This window comes from Hippocampus guttulatus, chromosome 6 (genome assembly GCF_054856545.1).
Source record: "Hippocampus guttulatus isolate MCC_2025c chromosome 6, RoL_Hgut_1.0, whole genome shotgun sequence".
Lineage (NCBI taxonomy): Eukaryota > Metazoa > Chordata > Actinopteri > Syngnathiformes > Syngnathidae > Hippocampus > Hippocampus guttulatus.
The window spans coordinates 18,371,101-18,390,622 of NC_141266.1; the positions used below are offsets into that span (position 1 = coordinate 18,371,101).

Sequence of the window (19,522 nt, forward strand, 5' to 3'; positions counted from 1 at the left end):
TGGACCCACATTATCAGGGCTCTTAAATGCAGTTAGTTGGCACAATAGCATGGAAAGCACGCAATCCGACAGATATATATTAAGGGATTAACACTTCTGAACTTGCGCAGGGCCCCCGGTGTCTTTTTAATAAAAGCCGTTCTTGTTCCCGCGGGCTCGGCGACACCGCGGTGGTGTCACATTCACCCTGTGCTAGTGTCACGAAAACAAAAAATTCCCACAATACCTCAGTGACGGGACAGCAGCAGGGTTCATGCCAGGTGGCCTAATTAGTCGCCGTGTGCATCATACACTTAAGACCATTAAATGCCTCCGTCAAATAGATCTCGTCATCTCACTTCGTAGAGACGTGAGCACATTTGAACTCGCAAAAAGTATGTTATTTGTAGAAATACACTGTGCATGCATTGAATAATATTTTATTCAAATAACATACAGTATATATACTCAATAATGTGTGATTTCAATAATATACATTTAATATTTTTTTTACTTCAATAATTGTAGAGGATGAATAAATGTAAAAAAAAAAAGTCTGTTCTATTACAACGTTGGCAAGTTGAACCAATATCGAAATTGTCACGTTGAGCCCGAAGCGACAGAATAATCGCTTCGTGCACAACTACTAGAGGTAAGTGGATCCCCGAAACAGCAGACACAGAAAATGAATTTTGTCATAAAAAATGAAATTTATTATAACACAAAATCCCCGTTTAAACGGACAACAGAAAACGCTGGTCAAAAGAGGGCCAGGAAATAATAACGAAGCAACAGAAAACGCTGGTCAAAAAGAGGACCAGGAAATAACAGAAAACGCTTGCGAAACAAAAACGGCAAGGAGAAAGTTCTTAAGTAAAATACTAATCAAACACGAGAGGAATATCAAGGCACGCAATAATAGTAAATAGTCATGTAAGTCAGAGTTTTAACTGAGACGGAATAGACGATAGCAAATGGCACGGCGTGGAATACTCCGGCAGTGAGTTGACTGTCGGAGCGCCTAGATATAGCAGGTGCAATCGTCAACAAATGGGTGGCAGGTGTGCAGGCGGCAAGCAAGAACGCCTGCCCCCTGCTGTCAAATACGGAACGTGACAGAAATGCAATAAAACATATTCTCTCACAAATTCCTCCCATGAAGCTGTCCGTGTATATTACTGTAAAAGCAAAAAGATTACGGCAATAACAAAGTGCATCAATTGCATCCATAAATAACAGAATAACAATCCCTTCAGTTAATCCTTAATGCGTATCATCACAATGGAGCAAATCCCAGCACAGGGGAAAGATACATTTTTTTCTGCAATAATCCCTAGCTTTACATTTTTCTTATTTCCAACATTATATAGTGTTTTTCATGGATGAGTGGTCAAAGGGTCCGCTACAGAAGAGTGCTGAGTGGAAAGTTCTAATGCGTTGAGTTTCTTTCACCCACGTGTCATGTCAATAGTCTTGGCACAGCGACACTTTTATTTACACCGTCAGCCTACAATTAAGTCAGGCTTTGAAATGTCACCAAAGAGTACACTGGTTTCAGAGGGGGTGGACAGAAAGAAAATGTAGATGACTGGACAAAGACAACAACATCAACCTGATGGGAAACCAGGCTCTAAATAAAAAGCAAAAACAAGACGTGATGAAACCCAGTTGGGAAAGTTGGTAATAAAAGTGAAGAGAATTCCACACGGTTCAATTTTGGGGCCCCTGCTGTTTTCATTGTATTTGCTGCCAATGGGTTCCTCCTTAAAAGCAGGGTGTTTCCTTTCAGTGCTAAGTGGATGACAGTCAGATCTGTCTTGTGAAGCAAAAAGGATGCACTTAACTTATTGAACTTCAATGAAAAGAAAACTGAGGTTACAGTATTTGGTCAAGGTGGCCCTTGTTGAGTTGAGCTGGCTTGAGAAATGACTAGAGACATCACTATCACATTGTTTTGCAGCCAATTCCAAGTCCGAGTCATTTGTAAAATGTCTGCCGATACCATATCTCCTACCTTGGCGATGCATTATTTTTTTTAAATGTTTTTATTTATTTATTGTTCATTTTTTTTCAAGGTTTCTCATTATGGCTGTAAGTCAGTAGTGGTTTCCGATCACATGATTGAATCGGGTCAGCTCTCGACATCATAGCAAAAAGCAATTGCAACACACATACAACTCAAAATCTGTCTTGAGATTCAAATTTGAAACTCCAAACCTAAGTCTCATTTTTATTCTCTCACATGATGTTAAGTGTTATGTAGGTATTGATTTTAGTTGTAAATTGTTGTTTGTCTGTTGTCAGGTCCTTGGGGGAGGTGCATGGGCAGCGATTGTGGCCCGGGGGGCAGCCAGAGCCGGGCGGTGTGGTGTGCCCACGTGGACGGCTGGACCACGCTGCACACCAATTGTGACCAGTCGTTGCGTCCGTCGAACCAGAGGAACTGTTTTCGTGTGTGCGACTGGCACAAGGACTTGTACGACTGGCGTCTGGGCCCCTGGAACCCATGCGTGTCTGTGTCCTTGAGGGCTTCGGGGGCTCCGCGGCCCATCATCTGCAGCGGGGGCGAGGAAGGTATCCAGACCCGAGAGGTGGGGTGCACCCTCAAGTCAGACGGGTCCGCTGCAGAGGACGCCATTTGCGAGTATTTCGAACCCCAGCCCCGCTTGGAGCAAGCCTGTCTGATCCCGTGCCCTCAGGACTGTGTTGTATCTGACTACTCCCCATGGACATCCTGCTCAAAAACCTGCGGGACGGGTCTGCGCAACCGGGTCCGAAGTGTTTTGGTACCGCCACTTTTTGGAGGATCCATCTGTCCCAATCTGACCGAGTTCCAGTCTTGCAAAGTGGGGCCCTGCGCAGGACCGGAGGGCATGTACAGCCTCCGGGTGGGCGCCTGGACACCCTGCGTCCTGCCCCAAACCCGGACGACGCGCCAGGCCAAGCGGCGCAAGGGGAAAGGCCAGGGAGGTGGAGGAGCCAAAGATCCCGAGACCAGAGAACTAATCCAGAAGAAACGCACCAGGAATCGGCTGAACCGGCAGGAAAGTTCTTCCTGGGACGTGCAAGTAGGATACCAGACCCGAGATGTCACCTGTGTTCACAGGAACAGTAGCTCGGTTCCACGCAAGTGAGTTTCACTTTTAACGTTTTCACCTTATCAGATGTCAAACTGTGATGTCACATTTCAGTGTTCTGCATCTCTGTCAAACTACTATGTTACGCTATGATGTCAAGCTGCGATATTCGGGTACGATGTCATGCTCCAATCTTGTACTACACCGTCACAGTATGTTGTTGAGCGACAATGTTAGGGTATGCCGTCGCGCTACAATGTCACACGGAAACATCAGGCTATGATGTCACACTGTGATGTCTTGGTATGATCTCACGCTACAATGTTTATACATGGTGATGTCATGCTATGCTAAGATGTCGAACTCTGATGTCAAGCAACAATGTTATGCCACATTGTTATGCCACTATGTTACATTACGATGTTGTGCCACTACTATATGATTCTATGTTACGCCACAATAGCAAGCTACAATGTTGGGCTATGATCTTGGGCCATGTACTATGTTATGCTACAATGTCAGGCTAAGATGTTAAGCTCTGATGTCAAGCTACGATGTTGTGCTACGATTTTGAATGGGCTTTTACACGTGACAGTATAGTGCTTTTCTACCTTCAAGTCACATTGTTAGGCTATGATGTCACAATGATCTCTCACTATGATCCGACACAACAATGTTACGCTATTAAATTTCGCTAAGATGCTAGGCTACGACGCTGGGATATGGAGTTAGGCTACGGTGTTACTCTACAAATGTTGGCTCCAATTTCATCTTGCTATTATGCCACAATGCTAAGATATCACGCTGTGATGAAAGTTGAGCATTGCTTCGTGTAAATAGTATAAGGTGGTCATGTATGATGATAAGGAGCTCTTTCTGTTTCTTCTTCCTTCTCGATAGAAGTTCCACAGTGTCTGCTCGTGTTTTCCAGCACTGTTTCCTCTGCTCTTTAATCTCCAGGAAGTCTTTGCGGGCGAGCCTGCGTTCTCATGTGCCTCCGTTCACGCATCCCGGTGGTGGAGGATGTGATGTGATGTATTATACACTAAACGTGTTCATTCATGCATCTCGCCGGCGACGCCCATCACAAGTTTCAAAGAACAAGCAGTTGCGCAGCCCACCACAGCCATGAATATTCATTCGTCCTCTGCCGGCCTTGTTGATTCCTCACGCTGATATAGCCACACTTGTTTTTCCGCAACTTTGGCAAAAAGTGCAGAAAACTTCACAGCACATGCCGATGACACCATTATTTCTGACGTGTGCAGACAGCGGCATGGTTCATCATTGACACTATTCCATCGACTTTCGGTGATGCTTTTTTTTCTCAATGAATTTTTACAGTACATATTGATATACTTTACTCCCAGCTCTATGCGACGCTATCAGTAGTGTGTTGGCATCTGCTGCCTGGTGACTAGCAAGCCTCATTAGCATTGACCGTGGCTCTGCGTGTAGAACTCACATAAACATCGTTTGAGGGTCTAAGGTACATTTACCAAAGGTCCCCACATCCCTCCTCCTTTCGTCCCCCCAGGGTGCACGCAGAGTCATTAGAAATGTTCTAAACGAAAGCAGACGACTTCTCAGCTCAGACTTTTCTTCCCCCTGGAGGCCGCGCAGCTGACGAGCTATTAGTGTTAATTCCACCGCTGTGTCATTTGGAAAGCTCTCATTTAGGCGCCTCACCCCATGCACAAGACACGTTATTTTAAAAACGCCTGCGTGCGTGTGTGTGTGTGTGTGTGTCCGCGCGTTTGGATATGATATTTTGCCACAGCATTTCTTCGTAATGTTTGGAATCAATTAAAACAGTGACGAAAGCTAGCGTCGAAATATGACACACATTGAGCGCCTGGTGTCAAAAAGCCAGAGAAAAATCAAAAGCTTGCGATTCTTTTGTGTTGTCCACAGCTTGTGCACACTGAGGGAGGTGCCTCTGACCATCCAGTCGTGCGTGCTGCCCAGAGACTGCCAGCTGAGCGACTGGAGCAACTGGTCAGCCTGCACCAAGGCCTGCGTGGACTCCGACTTGCCCGGTAGTTGGCGACAGCGCCACAGAGAAGTGCTGCAATTCCCTACGGGCGAAGGGACCGAGTGCCCGACGCTGAACGAGCAGGAGCCCTGCGAGCTTCAGGGGGATGTCGTGATGCCCTGTGCCGTGTGAGTGGGCGGGTTGGCTTGTAGCTCTAACTGACCTCAGATCAGATCTAAGTGAAACATTGCCTGACTAGAGGAGGATTCAGATGTGTAATTCAGATCTCAGCGATACGGTGTTAGATTTGACTTGTATGATTAATCCGAATCTCATCGAATGAAATTTGACCTCAGAGCTCACCAGTAGAGGTGTGGCTGATTGGGACTGGGAAGCAAACAGTCTTGGACCTTGAGCCGTACGAAGCTAGCCATTGCTATCATGTTCTTTTTATTATTATTATTGCAAATAAACAGATTGCATTATATTCAGGAGTCATCGTATCAGATTCATGAGTCTACTCTTAGGTCAAGCGGTCCAACAGTCGTGGTGACTTTTGTGATATTCAAAACAGTGTCTGACTTGTTATGTCACGCCTCCCAGCTATGCCTGGAGGACCACCGAGTGGTCTGATTGCCGCGTGGACTTGCTGCTGGGCCAGCAGGATCGCCGCCGCGCCAATCTGACTGGACTCTGTGGTGGGGGTCTACAGACCAGAGAGATCTACTGCGTCCAAGCCAATGCCGAGCTCCTCAAGTATGTCAGCGACTTCCAGGAGAAAGACAAAGGTAAACACTGACGCTCCTCAGCTTCTTTTGAAACTCTAGCAGCACCTACATTGACACACAAACAGACAGATTCAAGTGGGGAGATTTGGCGTAATTGAAAAGGATACAATACCGCACATAGTTAAACTGTACCTTAGCAGAAAATTAATAACAAATCCAATATTTGACTGGTGTATACAAAACCATAGCATTCAATTACAGTTACGTGCTTGAAATGTGTTGCATTTAAACAGGCGCGTGCACACACACACACACGGACGCACACAGCATGATGAGGAGAGTGGTTATCTCTGAGGAGCAGGAGCTCTCCCTTGACTGGTGTGTGTTCGTGAACAGGCGGGGAGGGAGGGGGGGGGGGGGCTTATAGTCTCCCAGCAAGTCAGCGAGGTCCACCATCTCTAAATCCATCTTGACACATCAGCAAATGCAAAACACGCACTGAGACTGACCTCCGATTTTGCGAAATTGTGTCGACAAATTGACACTATTAAATTTGACTGACCGCAAATGTGTTGTTGGTGCTGTATCTGACTTATATGACACTGATTGCGATGCTGGTTTGACATGAGTAGCTCAAACTGACCACAGATCAGATTTGAGTGAAATGGCGTCAAACTTAACTTGCAAATGGGACTCTTTCTTAAAATGGAACTGCTTGATTGACTTGGGCTTGATATCCCGCCATGCTTGCGCCCCGTCCCCTTTATGTGTGGCTAATAGCTAACGGCTAGTTGCTTGTGTAGTTAGCCTAGCTCGTAGTTCATAAGTGCAATCTGCCCCTATTATTCCAGCGAGTCAAACCCAAGGACAACAGAAACCTAGTGTACCCCCACTCCTCTCTGTCTCCTTCCACATCACAGGTAGGTAGTCTCCTTTAAATATTCCTCACGATCGATGTTCCCTCTCATTTTCCATGCGTCTGAGCATTCACGCAAACTCTTGAGCGTTCATTGGACCGCGGTGCGCAACTACAGACATGCACATGGCGGCCAAACTAGTATCACACCTATCCAAAACCTCAGACCACAACCAGTTACATCAGAGGTCACCAACATGGCACCAGCTAGCCCCCCGGCAGACCACATGAGTAGCCCGCGGGCCTGTTCTTAAAATAGCTCACCGTTGATGGGAGATTATTTTCTCGAAATGTTGTTGAAGTGACCATTTGAAAATGTGAACCCTGGCAAAGATTGCCGAAAATAACGACCTCCCATATATAAAAATAGAACCTATACATGAATGGAGATTTGTGACGCAAATAAAATCAGCCCGAAGTTTGTTACTTTGATTTAAGCACACGGGTCACTTTACGCATAATTAAGTCTCAATGCAATCTGTAGAAATACTGTTCCACTCATGAAGAATAGAAAACATATCATTTAAAAGAAATATTTCCAGTCACCTGACCTCTGTCGAAATGCCACGTGTGTGCGTGGCGCGCGCCAGGGTTATCGCGCTCACGGAGAGGGTGAGAGACGTGCGCAACTGCTCAAAGGCGCAGCTTTGAGGGCACATTGCTCATGATCGTCTTCTTCCTCTTCCTCCTTCAGCTGTTTCCTCTTTTTCCCCTTTTACTCCACTTCCTCCTTTACCTCGAACTCCCCTTGTAACTTGTCCTCTTCTTTCTCTCCCCCTCTTTCGCTTCCTTCTTATCCTCGACTTCTTCCTCATCTTTCTCCTCTGCAACCTCATTATCCTGCCCTACTTTTACTCCTCCTCATCTTCCTCAATCCTCCTCTCCCACTTTCTCCCTTCCTGCTCTCTTTTCATCGTCATTCCGTTCTTCCTTGCCATTTTCTTCTTGACCCCTCCTCCTCTTCCTCCACTTCCTCATTTCCCCCCCCCCACCCCCCCTCGTCTTCCCTGTCCCCCTCCTTCTCTCCCTTTCCTTGACCTTTTGCTCCTTCTGTCCCTCTTCCCCCTCCTCATCTTCTCCCCCCACTTCCCCGGTCTCTTCTTCCTCATCTTTCTCATCCACCTTTTCGATGTTCCTCTTTTTCCTCCCATCAAACTCCCTCTTCCTCTTCTCCATTTTCCTCCAGCACTTACTTTCCTCCGCGTACTCATTAAACTCTTGCTGATGCTCCTCGGAGTCTGCCCTTCACCCTCCTTTTTCCTCCCCTTCTCTCCCTTGCTCTTCCTCATGCCTGTGAGCGTTCCAGGAAGTCGCTTTTACACTTCCTAACACCCGATCCTCGACACTGCTCGTCACACAGCTCCTCATCCCTTAATCTTATCCTCTCATCTCCTTGTGCTTCTTTGCCTTCTCTTTTTCCACTCCTCATAACGCTCCTCTTCCTTTTTGTCATTTTTCATGTTATTCTTAGCAGTTTTTTCTCTTTAGTTCTGCACAGCTTCTAGGACGTGTGTGGATGTTTTTTGTTTGTTTGTTTGTTTGTTTTTTGTGAAATCAGATTTTAGCCTCTTTGTGTATGTCAATTAACTCATTCACTCCCAAAGACGTTTTTAAACGTCTTTTCAGACTTGGTCCAGAATTGGCTGGTACTGAATGAGTTAATAGTGTTGGCTAATTTGAAATCTATTAGCAAAGGGACAGTTTTTTTTTTTTTTAACCATGCACATTTCAAATTCATCATTACAGGTCCCAAAGCTCTGGCCTATGATGATTTCCGCATTTTGCCGTTCTTTGATTGGTCAGAGCAAAAGTGTACACCCAGCAAAACACGTCTACACACATGAATACATTTCATAAGAAAAATCTCTGTTCAGTATGATGTAAAAGGAATTAATCGACACCCCCCCCCCCCCCACCCCCCAAATAAAACTACTTACCATGAGACAAGATGTCAGCTAAGCAATATTTTAATTGCGTCTGCCTGAGCACAAAAAAGCAAATCGGTGACTTTTTATGCAAATTGTCAAATGGTCTTTCCCCATTTAACTCATTCCCTCCCAAAGACGTTTTTAAACGTCTTTTCAGACTTGGTCTAGAATTGGCTGGTAATAAATGAGTTAAATGAATGGAAATGCTATCAATCCGTTCCAGCTTTCTACAAACCCCCAACAAAAATATGTATGATGTGGTAAATATCGATTGGGATCTACTCCAGGTGATGTTTGTGGCACAGTTGTGTGCTGTTAGAATTACATTTTTGTTTCATATTGATGTTATTTTTTAAAAATTGTTTCGCCGTGATAGCGGCGGTTTTATGTCGGGTTAAGACCCCATTGAAGACCCACGCAACAAATGAACCGCACACTACTGGCTCAGCCCATATGCAAATGAGCATTCAGAGCTGTCAGTTAACACAAGAAGAAACAAAGCAGCCGCTCGTTTGGTGTATTTCCTGAACGAGGCGTGGATTAACGGGGGCTCCACAATCCACCGCTTAACGCATTTGTGTGTGTGTGTGTGTGTGTGTGTGTGTGCATGCGCGTGTTTACTAGAGGAATTATTTATAAGTGCAATTGGCCTCTTTGCATTTCAAAAGCCCCCCCACTTGACTTCTGCGTGAGGATTTGTGATTCAGCTCTTCCGATTTTTAAGCTTCTGCATGTCTTGCAGGAGCACGAGTCGTATTTTTATATATTACATATTTTTTTGCCATTCCTGGAAATATTCGGCGCTCTGTGTGGGAGCAAAATGGCAATCAGCAATTCTTCCTCGCCTGCTTAGAGAAATATTTCACGTTTCAAGAACAGCACAATTTAAAGTCCAACACAGTTTGTTCTTTTATACCAGGCTAGTTGTTTTTATATAGAAAATTATGAAAATGTGAATAATATGTGCCTCATTTTAAAGTCTGTACAGGCCATGTTTTAAAGTGATACTTGAAAGGTATTAACCATCATAGACGTGGAAAAGAAGGACCCACTATAAAACAAGGAGATTTACACTTTTTTTTTTGCTATACTTTTCCCTCCTCATCCTCGACTTCCTTTTCCTTCTACTTTTTCTTTTCTTTTCCTCTTCCTCAGTTTTTCATCTTCTCTTTTCTTCTCTTCCCCTTTTATTCTCCTCATTTTCAGACCTCTTCTTTGTTTCCCGCTTTATTCCTGTTCCTCTCCTCTCTGTTCCTTCATCTTCCGCTCCCTCTCCTCTGCTTTCTACTCTTTATTTCCCTCTATTCTTACATGTTCTCCTCATCTACTTTTTCCCTCCTACACTCCTAATGGACTTCCTCCTCCCCTTCTTCTTCCTCTTCCTACTTTTCTTCCTTTTCCTCTCCTCCTACTTTCCACTTCCTGATATGCTCCTCATCCTCTCACTCTTCCTCCTCTAATTCTGCAGTTTATTCAAAAACGATGTAAAGTTAAATGATTAAATGAGACAAGAATTGAACCAATCCTTCTGTATCTCACCAATGGAACAAACTGCCAGTTGTTTACATCCAAACAGGTTGCAACTGGAAAGCGCTTTTTTTTTCTTTTTAGTTCTACATGAATGTAACTATGCACTTTAAATTAATCACACAGTCATTTCACTTTTTTCAGTGTTTAGGGTTATCACGTCAGCTGTCAAACTGATTGCATCCTTTTTTATCCCGATAGCGGCGCGCCCGGTGGAGAACCGTCTGTGCGGAGGTTCTGTTCCTGATCGGTCACAGCTCTGCCAGTTGACCTGTCCCGTGGAGTGCCAAGTGTCTCCCTGGGGTGCCTGGGGGCCGTGCACCTTCGAGAGCTGTGACGAGCAGTCAGCCAAGAAAGGTAAACTCACCGGATACTGAGCTCAGGCTTGGTGAAGCAGCATTTGGCTCACTATTTGTGGCATTGTGTTTCGTGTAAATGGGGCGGCAGCAGTAGAGCTTGTCGACTGGATTCCATGTCTGGTTTATGCAATGTCTCATTTTTCTTGCAAGAAGATAAAGGAGAATCACCGCTTGTCAAAGATTTAGTGTGTTCCCATTTTATAATGTACTGAAAGGCTTCCACACTTGACTTATGGCACTGTAATAAACTTTATTGAAAATTAACATGCAATCTTTATTACACAGATGGACGACTGGAAGTCTTATACAGTGTAGCTAAAATGGTCTCAGAAAAACTGATGCAAATGTATGGTCTCGGCTTGTGGAATTTTAATCCTATTCCTTCTAAACATATGGCTTCGAAGTGCACTGAATAGTCAAGGATCCTAATGTCGATGATGTAGGGAAAAGATACATGAGAAATATAGACCACTGCTGTGAGCTTCTTCTGATGTCCGCTTTCGGCAAAACGTGTATGTTAAAGTCACTCAAGACTCAAAATTGTTGGGCTTAGCTTGAGATGAGCAAAGGCAGACACAATGAACTCAGAACTGGCGTATTGTCAGGAAGAGGGACAGGTCGAGGAGGCAGGAACCAAAAGGAAGTCAGAGAAACCAAATCGAGGTGTACTGGAAGGCTTGAACAACAGCTAGGCAGCAACGAGAAGATGGTTGATGAACTGGCAACGGGTGCCTTTTCAAACTGGCCTTTATGCTGCAAGGGGGTGAGTGTGGCTGACGAGATGAAGACTAGCAGGTTTGTAATTGAGGCAGGTGCAATGATTGGAGAGACGCTCAGCACGCACGGAATTAACAGAAAGGAAACAAAACACAACAGAGGGTTGGGCCACATAGCGGACCACTGAGGACAGACAATGTATATTCAAGCAAAAAAATAAATAATTGACCAAGAGGTTAACAAAAACGTATGTTGAAGTTCACACGTAACTTCAAATTGATGCTGATGGTGATGAAAAATCATGTTAACTTTACTGAAAGCTGTCTTGATGATTACCGGTTTGAAAATGTTTGCTCGAGTCATTGAAAACTCATTATAAGACTCATTTTTTTAGTTTAGATTCATAGAAGATGATGTTTTGAAATTCATGTACTTGAGGTTTACTGCACTCCAATCACAAGGTTTGTCAAAGGCATCAAATGTACCTTGATGTTTATGAAAAGATGTACCTTGAGTTTACATTAGTTCACGTTCCTGTTTAAAAAACGCATACATCCTACAGCGGTACCCTATTACTGTCTTCAAGACGGCATGCCTGTATTACAGGATTCAAACTGAGAAGGCGCCAGATCACCAACGAGCCGACGGGCGGCCCAGCCAACTGCCCGCACCTGGTTGAGGCACTACCCTGCGACCAGCCCAGTTGCTACAACTGGCGACCGATTGGCCTGGACCGTTGCGTACCCGTAGAGCAAAAGCGGTGCGGGCCCGGAACGCAGCTGTCTCGGGTCCAGTGCGTCAACCGCAACGGTAAGATCACGGCCTCAGGACACGATTGTTGTCTTTGATATTTCGGTTTTGGCGAAATCTTTCCATTGACCTGGATGTTTGTGAGAACACGTTGAGCTCCTTGATTCTAAGTTTGTTTGACTCGATTTGTCTTTGTGTAGAAGAGGTGAATCAATGACTTGAAATTGACCTCGATGTTTATTAAAATATTGACTGAAGGTTCTAAATGGTTAGTAGATGTGTGAGTGACAGCTGACCATTTTTGGGAAATCTTTCTACCGCAATGCTGAACAGGCTCTGAAAAATAAGCGCTCCACTTCTTTTCTTGAAAAAGTCTTCCCTGCTTTGATGATTTTTATGCATGACACATTTTCCTCGACTCGCCACCCACCATAACGCTGAGTCGGACCTCCTCCCTTCCACAAGCAATTAACTTGACTTTACCACTAAATCAAATCATCCTCTAAGCGGATCTCCCTCCTTGTGACTTTTATCACTACTTTTTTTTTTGTATCCTTTACCGGTCATTTTGTTTTATTCCGTCTCATGAAAGAATCACCGCCATCAGTGTCATTTACTTATAAATGTTAGCACCTGTCACGTCAATGAATTGCTCCTTGATGCTTCCAGTGGAGAGACAAACCGCTATGATTGATCCACCTGCCTCCGATCCCTCTCCACTGAGAGAGAAAAGATCACACGGGCAATAAGTTTCGCGTTCGTGTTCAGGTGAGCCGGTGGACGAGGGCCTGTGCTCGTCCACGCCGCCTCCGGATCCCGTGGCCTGCCAGGTACCTTGCTCCAGGGACTGCGTGCTGAGCGACTGGACTCCATGGTCCACCTGCTCTCAGACCTGCTCCAGCAAGACCGTAGAGGGAAAACGGATGAGGACGCGATCCATTCTGGCTTACAACGCCGGCGAGGGTGAGTTCACGAGTATCGCACGACAATAACGTTCGACATACACTCCTCACAAAACGTTTAGGGATAATCAGATTTTTGAGTGATTACATGACACAAGGAGGTCACTGAGTTCAATGGTCATTTTGAGGGATTAAAATAGCGATGGCGGTGCTTCAAAACAGGATGTTCTCAGAGGAACGTGGCCACTGATCTTCTCGTGTCACGGTGTGTCATCAGCAGGTTTGAACACTGTGGAAATGTTTAAAAAAAAAATTTAATCACCTGTTATTTTGCCCTTCGGATCCTTGTTCGAAAATGGCAAGTACTGAAACATTCAACAGTTGGACATTCAAAAGCCGACAGAAGCTCAAATTAAATCCAGCCGGAGGGGTCATGGTGCATTTTAGGTTCTTTCTGAAATGGCATCTCAAAGCCCAATATCCTAAAAATTTTTGTGACATCACTTTCTGCCTGTCCTCTTTGGTTACGAGTGTGTGTGTGTTTGTCTTGTGTGTCCTTATTCACAGTCACTGATATGGTTGTGGCCTGGATCACAGTCATGGAGGGTAACGGAAGCAGGCTAATTTCAAACCTGTAGTTAGCTTGAATAGCATGTTAGCACTCCTCAAATATGGCTGTGTGACTGAGTCATGGAGGGTAACGGAATAGGCTAATTACAAACCTCTAGTTAGCTTGAATAGCATGTTCATACTCCTCAAATATGGCTGTGTGACTGAGTCATGGAGGGTAATAGAAGCAGGCTAATTCCAAACCTCTAGTTAGCTTGAATAGCATGTTAGCACTCCTCAAATATGGCTGTGTGACTGACAAATGCTTGTCACCTTTTTGTAGTTCATTTCAGGCTTGTTTTGTCATAGCGTGTTACTGGATTGATTGACTTTCTTAACACTGTTTTTTTTATAGGTCTTTCACGGGTACCCAAATTTCCGGAACTTTTGGGTAAATCTTTGCTGTAACGAGACAAATAGTTGGAGTTGTGGGCATCTTAGATTGGTTCAGGATTGCTGGATGCTTGGAGTGTCCAAAGTAAACTGGGGTTTACCCAAACACAACTATCACGTGCAGTGTAGACTTCTGTCTAGATTTTGCTTGACTTTTTGTTAGCCGCTCACATGCCTGAAAAAAAAAAGACCTCAAGATGTGAGTCACATGCTGCTTCACCCCCATCTGATCGCATACAGTGAACCCTTGCTATATTGTGGTTCATCATTCAAATCTATATCACGGATTTTCAGTCTCAATATTTTTTGACAGAATACAGGCAAGTTCAAATTAAAATAGCTCACTATGAATTATGCCTCAGTTGCAATTACTGTAACAGCATAGCCTGTCTGTCATTTTGTATGATATATTAGTATGAATGATGGATGACTTTCGGGAATCATGATACGATATGGTGACCTGAACTGTGTCTTGTCTCAAGGTGGCGCCATGTGCCCCAACAGCAGTTCACTGCAGGAGGTACGCAACTGCAACGAGCATGCGTGCACCGTGTACCACTGGCAAACGGGCCCATGGGGGCCTTGCTCCGAGGACCCCTCCTCCGCAACCCTCAACGCCACCTCGGCGGGGGCGACCGTGGGCCTTGGCAGCTGCTCCAACGGGGTCCAGACGAGAAAAGTCATATGTGTGCGTGTCAACGTGGGCCAGGTGCCCCCTAAAAAGTAAGTTCTCTTTGCTTCTGCTCCATTTAGGAGATTTATTGAAAGGCACCTTGCACAATAGAAATGAACACAATGACCCAAAATAACCTAGAATTGAAAAATCTATCTGTGTAGCCAGGTACAATTGCAGATTATATTTTTGTATTTGCATTTATTCTGCCAAATCCATCCTTATATGGTTAAATAAATGCAAAAATTGAAATCAACACCACCTACAATATTATTATTATTAAATGTAACTGTGGTTGTTTTTAAAGTGTTCATAATACACACCACCAGATCTTTTTTTTACATACACACGGTTCTCCGCCATCATTAAGTCACACACTTGTCATTTCAGTAGCGAGTCTCCCCTACAGCTGACAGTAAAAATGGGCTTTGCCGCATCTTTTGAATAAGGGAAAAAGGTGCGCCGTCTGGTAGACAAATGCAAATGTTGACAGATACAATGTGCGTATTTCGATGACAAAACGAACAAGGGGCATGCGGTGCTGAGAAACGAATGCTTCAAGTGAATCAGGGCTGAATAAATTGATTGAAAAAAAGAAGAAGGAAAAAAAGTAAAAATGATGTCAAACTTGGAGCTTTCCCGAGCGGTATCTTCCTTTTGCAGCCACGCTTGGATAAATAAAAATCAAATCTGTGCTTTCCAGAAAGCCTAATTAACTGCTGCCTCTTGTCAGTGATGATAATAACAGTAATTAAGTGCCATCGATACTAAAAGGCAATTTATTCAGCAGACAGATGCTAATAAATATTTCCACTTTTGCTCCAAGGACTGAATGACTGAGTCTGCATCAAAGAAGATTGAAAACATACAATCTGTGATCGAGAGACCCCAGAAATGTTACTGTGTTTTTTTTTTAAATTATGCCCTTCCCATTAACATACAAACTTACTAAAATACACTCTTTAAAAGTAATCCCTATCATCTTTTGTCACGCTCTTACTGTCAAAAAACGGGATTCTCCAAAAAACAAGCAAGTCTCCCTGTTTTTGAAGTTCGTTCCACCCGTGGCTGCGCGCAGGTGCCCAGACGCTCCTCGGCCCAGCACGGTGCGTCCGTGTCAGCTGCCCTGCAAGAAAGATTGCATCATGACCCCTTTCAGTGAGTGGACATCCTGCCCCGATGCCTGTGATGCAGGTAAGCCAAGCAAAACAAAAAAAATATTGCTTCTGTGCTCAGATTACTTTGCTGATGATGACTCATTCGGACGGCAGGGAAACAGACAGCATTGTTTGTTTGTTTTTTTCTTCATTTGTTAAATTCCAGCCCATTTTGCCTTCACTTGACATACTTGTTAAACGGAATTGGCGGAAATCATTTATCAGATGCTTTCTGGAGCAAGTCAACTTGTCTCAGGGTCACTGAACTCAAAATGTCTTTGATGTTCACGATAATGTGGACATTACATTTGGTAAACGGAGGACTGCATTGTCTTTGGTGTTTACGAAAACACATGTTGAGAGAAAATTCAAAATGTCTTGGATTTTTACGAGAATGTTATTTTCATGGCTTACCAAAATGTACTTTCGGTTCATTGTCTTGTCTTAAATCCAAGACCAAAAGTGTCTTTGATGTTTACAAAATATGAACAGAGCAATTGCGTTTGGTATTTGTGGAGGAAAAAAATTTCTGGGGGACTCTTACGTGTCTTTGATGCCGATGAATAACGCGCACTTCACATTTATTCACTCAAATACATTTCCGAATATTTTGCTTTTATGGCTCTCTTAGTCAAAAAGGTTCCCGACCCCTACGCTAGAGTTTCATCCAGGGCTCCAAATTGTCTTTTATGGTGACAAAACGTTTCCGGCGGGTTGAAAGTGGCCTCAAGATGTCTTTGATTTTACGAAAATATTTTGATTCTATTCTATATGAGCACTCTAAATGACCTTACCTTAAGTTAATTGAAGACTGAATTTTCTTTGGTGTTTGCGCATGATGTGAGTTGAGAAAACTCTAAATTGCCCTTGATGTTTACCAAAATATACTTAAAACTGATATGTCGTGTTTGTTAAAGACTCAAAATACGCGACTAGTTTTATGACGACATTTTGACTTGCATTAATGGTTGACGTCACAAATTGACAGAGGCAGCATCAGACTCGTTTGCTAGTCAACCCTGCACACCCGTGTCGTGTCTTCTTGTGCATAATTAATTCGAGAGATCGACGACCTCTGGATGACCTTGTTTTTTTTCTTCCACCGTGTGTCAGCAAAGATGCCGTTGATGTTCGCGCAATGAAGGAGACAAACACACTCGGGTTGCGGTCACGCGAACACTCGTTACCGTCCGCATTGATGACCTCATGGCATCAATAACTTTGCGTTTTAATTGGACGCCGCTTCATCTTGGTCAGTAAACATATGCATGCCTGCCCATTTATTAGGTACACCTGAAAGTGTCTTAAAAGATCCAATACAAGAGTTTGCTCACAAAAATTGAAGATTGAAACTAGTCTTTGATGTTTATATAAATGCATTTTTTGATTCCCTGACGGCTTGACGCTGTCTTTGTAAGTTTTGTTTTTTATTTTTATTTCAGGGTTCCAAATGTTCTTTGATCTTTGCAAACATACTGTAAATGTGTTTTTATGTGTGTTTACAAAAACACATGGTCAGTTCCCTAAAGACTTACATTAGGTGAATTGAGGATGCAAATTTTCTTTGTTTATGCCCCTACTGTAAATTGTCTTTGATGCTGTGTACCTGTGAAGCTCAATTTAGCTCATTAGACGCCGTTTTTCTTTTTTTCTTTTTGTCTAACCACCAGTCCTGTTCGATGTGCAGCTCAGAATCAATTCTCGAGGCGTTTGCGTGAAAACAGCTGAAGTTTAGCCTGTTTGACATCCTTCTCATCACGTGTCAAATTTCTCAGGTGGTAACGCCGTGAAGACCAAACAATACAGAAAGCGTCTGGTGATCCAGGCGCCTTCCAACGGAGGTCAGGATTGTCCTGAAGTGTTGGAGGAGGATCGAGAATGTCAGCCAACACAAACGTGTCCAGGGTTCAGGTAAACACAAACTACATTAACTCATCGCAACATAGTAGCCACTGAGCTTGGGTAAAGGGTTGCAAATAAGCATTAGGGTTTCAAAGCAAGTTTAGGTGTTTTTTATTATTTTTTTTAAACTTTGTATAAAGGTTTCATGGCAGGAATGGGTTGGGTTTTCAAGTGATGGTCAGGTATTTCAGCTTGGCGTTTCAAGTGTGGGTTAGGGTTGATTTTCTAATCAGTATTTTAAAGCCAGTGTTACGGTTTCAAGAGAGAGGTTAAGTTTAATTGGGGTTTTAAGGCAGTGTTCTGGTATCAAATTGGGCTTTTGAAGCAGGGTTGGTGTTTCAAGCCAGGCTGATTCTTTGTAAGTAGGGTTTGAAACATGGGTTAGGTACAAGATACAAACCCATGTTGGGGTTTCAAGTTAGGTCTTCAAACATGGGTTAAGGTTTCAAATTGGCATTTTATGTCAATTAAGGATTCAAATTGGGGTTCTGAGAAAATCTTCAAATTAGCCTTTTAATCAGTACCAGCCAATTCTAGACCAAGTCTGAAAAGACGTTTAAAAATGTCTTTGGGAGTGAATGAGTTCAGGCAGAGTTACGGTTGAAATGAGAGTTTCAAACCTGAGTTAGGGTGTCAAATTTTGCTTTCAAGCTTGAGTTAGACTGTCACGTGATCAAGCATTTGTTAGGGTTTCTAATTTGCGGTCCATGTCAGGGTTATGGTGTTAAACGTGGGTCAGAGTTTCGATTTGGGATTTCAAGCCAAGAGTGGGGTTTCAAGCCAAGGTTGGCATTTGAAGCGTGGTCTGAGTTTCTAAGACGGAAGAAAATGTTCAGGTTTCATGCCAGGGTTAAAGTTTCAATTTCATGTTGCCATGAAGCATGAATGATTCAAATGAGTCTTTCAAGCCTGGGTTAAGGTTTCAAGCAAATGTTATTTGTTGTTCTTTTTCTCTGTAATCTATAAAAAGATAGTAAATATGTTTGTCTCCTCACATCTCTGGAAATATCTGCTGTGCGTGTGTGTTTGAATATTAATAGATGCGCGTGGCACCTTGTTTGGGCGTGTTGTCAGGTGTAATAAAAAGTGATGTGTGCAAAGGGACGTGCGTCGGGATGACTAATTAAGTCACAGTCATGCGGTGAGCGCCTTTGATGAGGCCTGCCTGCTTGTTTGTTTGTGCGCTCACTCCGAGACACCGCTAATAAACATGAAGAACGCTTGTCTTTGATGACCTCACAATCACGTGGCAGCGATGACTTCACGTTATGTTTCCTTTCACTTCACCACACGCCAGTTAGTACTGCCGGTGACGTGAGTGGAAACGCAATTACATTGGTGTCTTACATAAACGTGTTAGATACAAGTAGGTCAACTTGGGAGCCTTTCGGAGCCGTCGATCGGATGATTTTGCTTTCACCTGTGAGCACGAACTTGAGATACAAGCGCTGTGTGGTGGCAGGTGCTAACAATTAGCATCAATGTGACTGTGTTACCCTTTAAGCAACAGATATGTGAACACAAACGGTGCGAGACATACCAATAACAATACTCATAGGCACATATTCTTTATCCTCTGTGAAGGACTAATATTTCCACTCTAATGAGAAGAGGACAGAAAAATCACCAGTACACTATTGCCATAGGTCTGTCTTATACTGCTACCACGTGGCCAAAGCCTGTACAACAGAACGACCAGCACAATGTGCATTGAAGGAGAAAGTATGACAACGGCTGTTCGTTTTATTCAACGTGGTACTACGCTATAGGTGTGCAACTCTAAATTCAGAGTGGCCTGTGTACTATAAAATCAAATTTCTTAAAAATCATTGCTGTTTCGGCGGTGTAAATAATGAGCCACGATATAGTTGAGTTTGAGATATGTTGAGTTTATCAGTGAATAGCTGAAAATAGCTTCCACGGGGGGGGG

At 43.7% G+C, this 19,522-nt stretch overlaps 1 protein-coding gene across 8 annotated transcripts in view; it reads left to right on the forward strand.

Moving 5' to 3' along the window:
* Nucleotides 1–19,522, forward strand: part of thsd7ab (thrombospondin, type I, domain containing 7Ab) — a 76,131-nt gene that overhangs the window by 27,519 nt on the left and 29,090 nt on the right. For 6 of the 8 annotated variants that reach the window (XR_015101253.1, XR_015101254.1, XR_015101255.1 and 3 more), the window contains exons 2-12: nucleotides 2,284–3,109; nucleotides 4,971–5,219; nucleotides 5,635–5,819; nucleotides 10,332–10,487; nucleotides 11,813–12,016; nucleotides 12,725–12,919; nucleotides 13,426–13,464; nucleotides 13,823–13,858; nucleotides 14,343–14,583; nucleotides 15,612–15,727; nucleotides 17,466–17,601. Coding sequence is in view for 4 of the 8 variants with exons in the window: in XM_086114301.1 (XP_085970427.1) it covers nucleotides 2,284–3,109; nucleotides 4,971–5,219; nucleotides 5,635–5,819; nucleotides 10,332–10,487; nucleotides 11,813–12,016; nucleotides 12,725–12,919; nucleotides 13,426–13,464; nucleotides 13,823–13,858; nucleotides 14,343–14,583; nucleotides 15,612–15,727; nucleotides 17,466–17,601 (2,383 nt within the window). In the remaining 4 variants the exon portion in view is untranslated. The remainder of the gene's footprint in view (nucleotides 1–2,283; nucleotides 3,110–4,970; nucleotides 5,220–5,634; nucleotides 5,820–10,331; nucleotides 10,488–11,812; nucleotides 12,017–12,724; nucleotides 12,920–13,425; nucleotides 13,465–13,822; nucleotides 13,859–14,342; nucleotides 14,584–15,611; nucleotides 15,728–17,465; nucleotides 17,602–19,522) is intronic. The other 2 variants (XR_015101256.1, XM_086114304.1) reach the window with 1 other exon arrangement.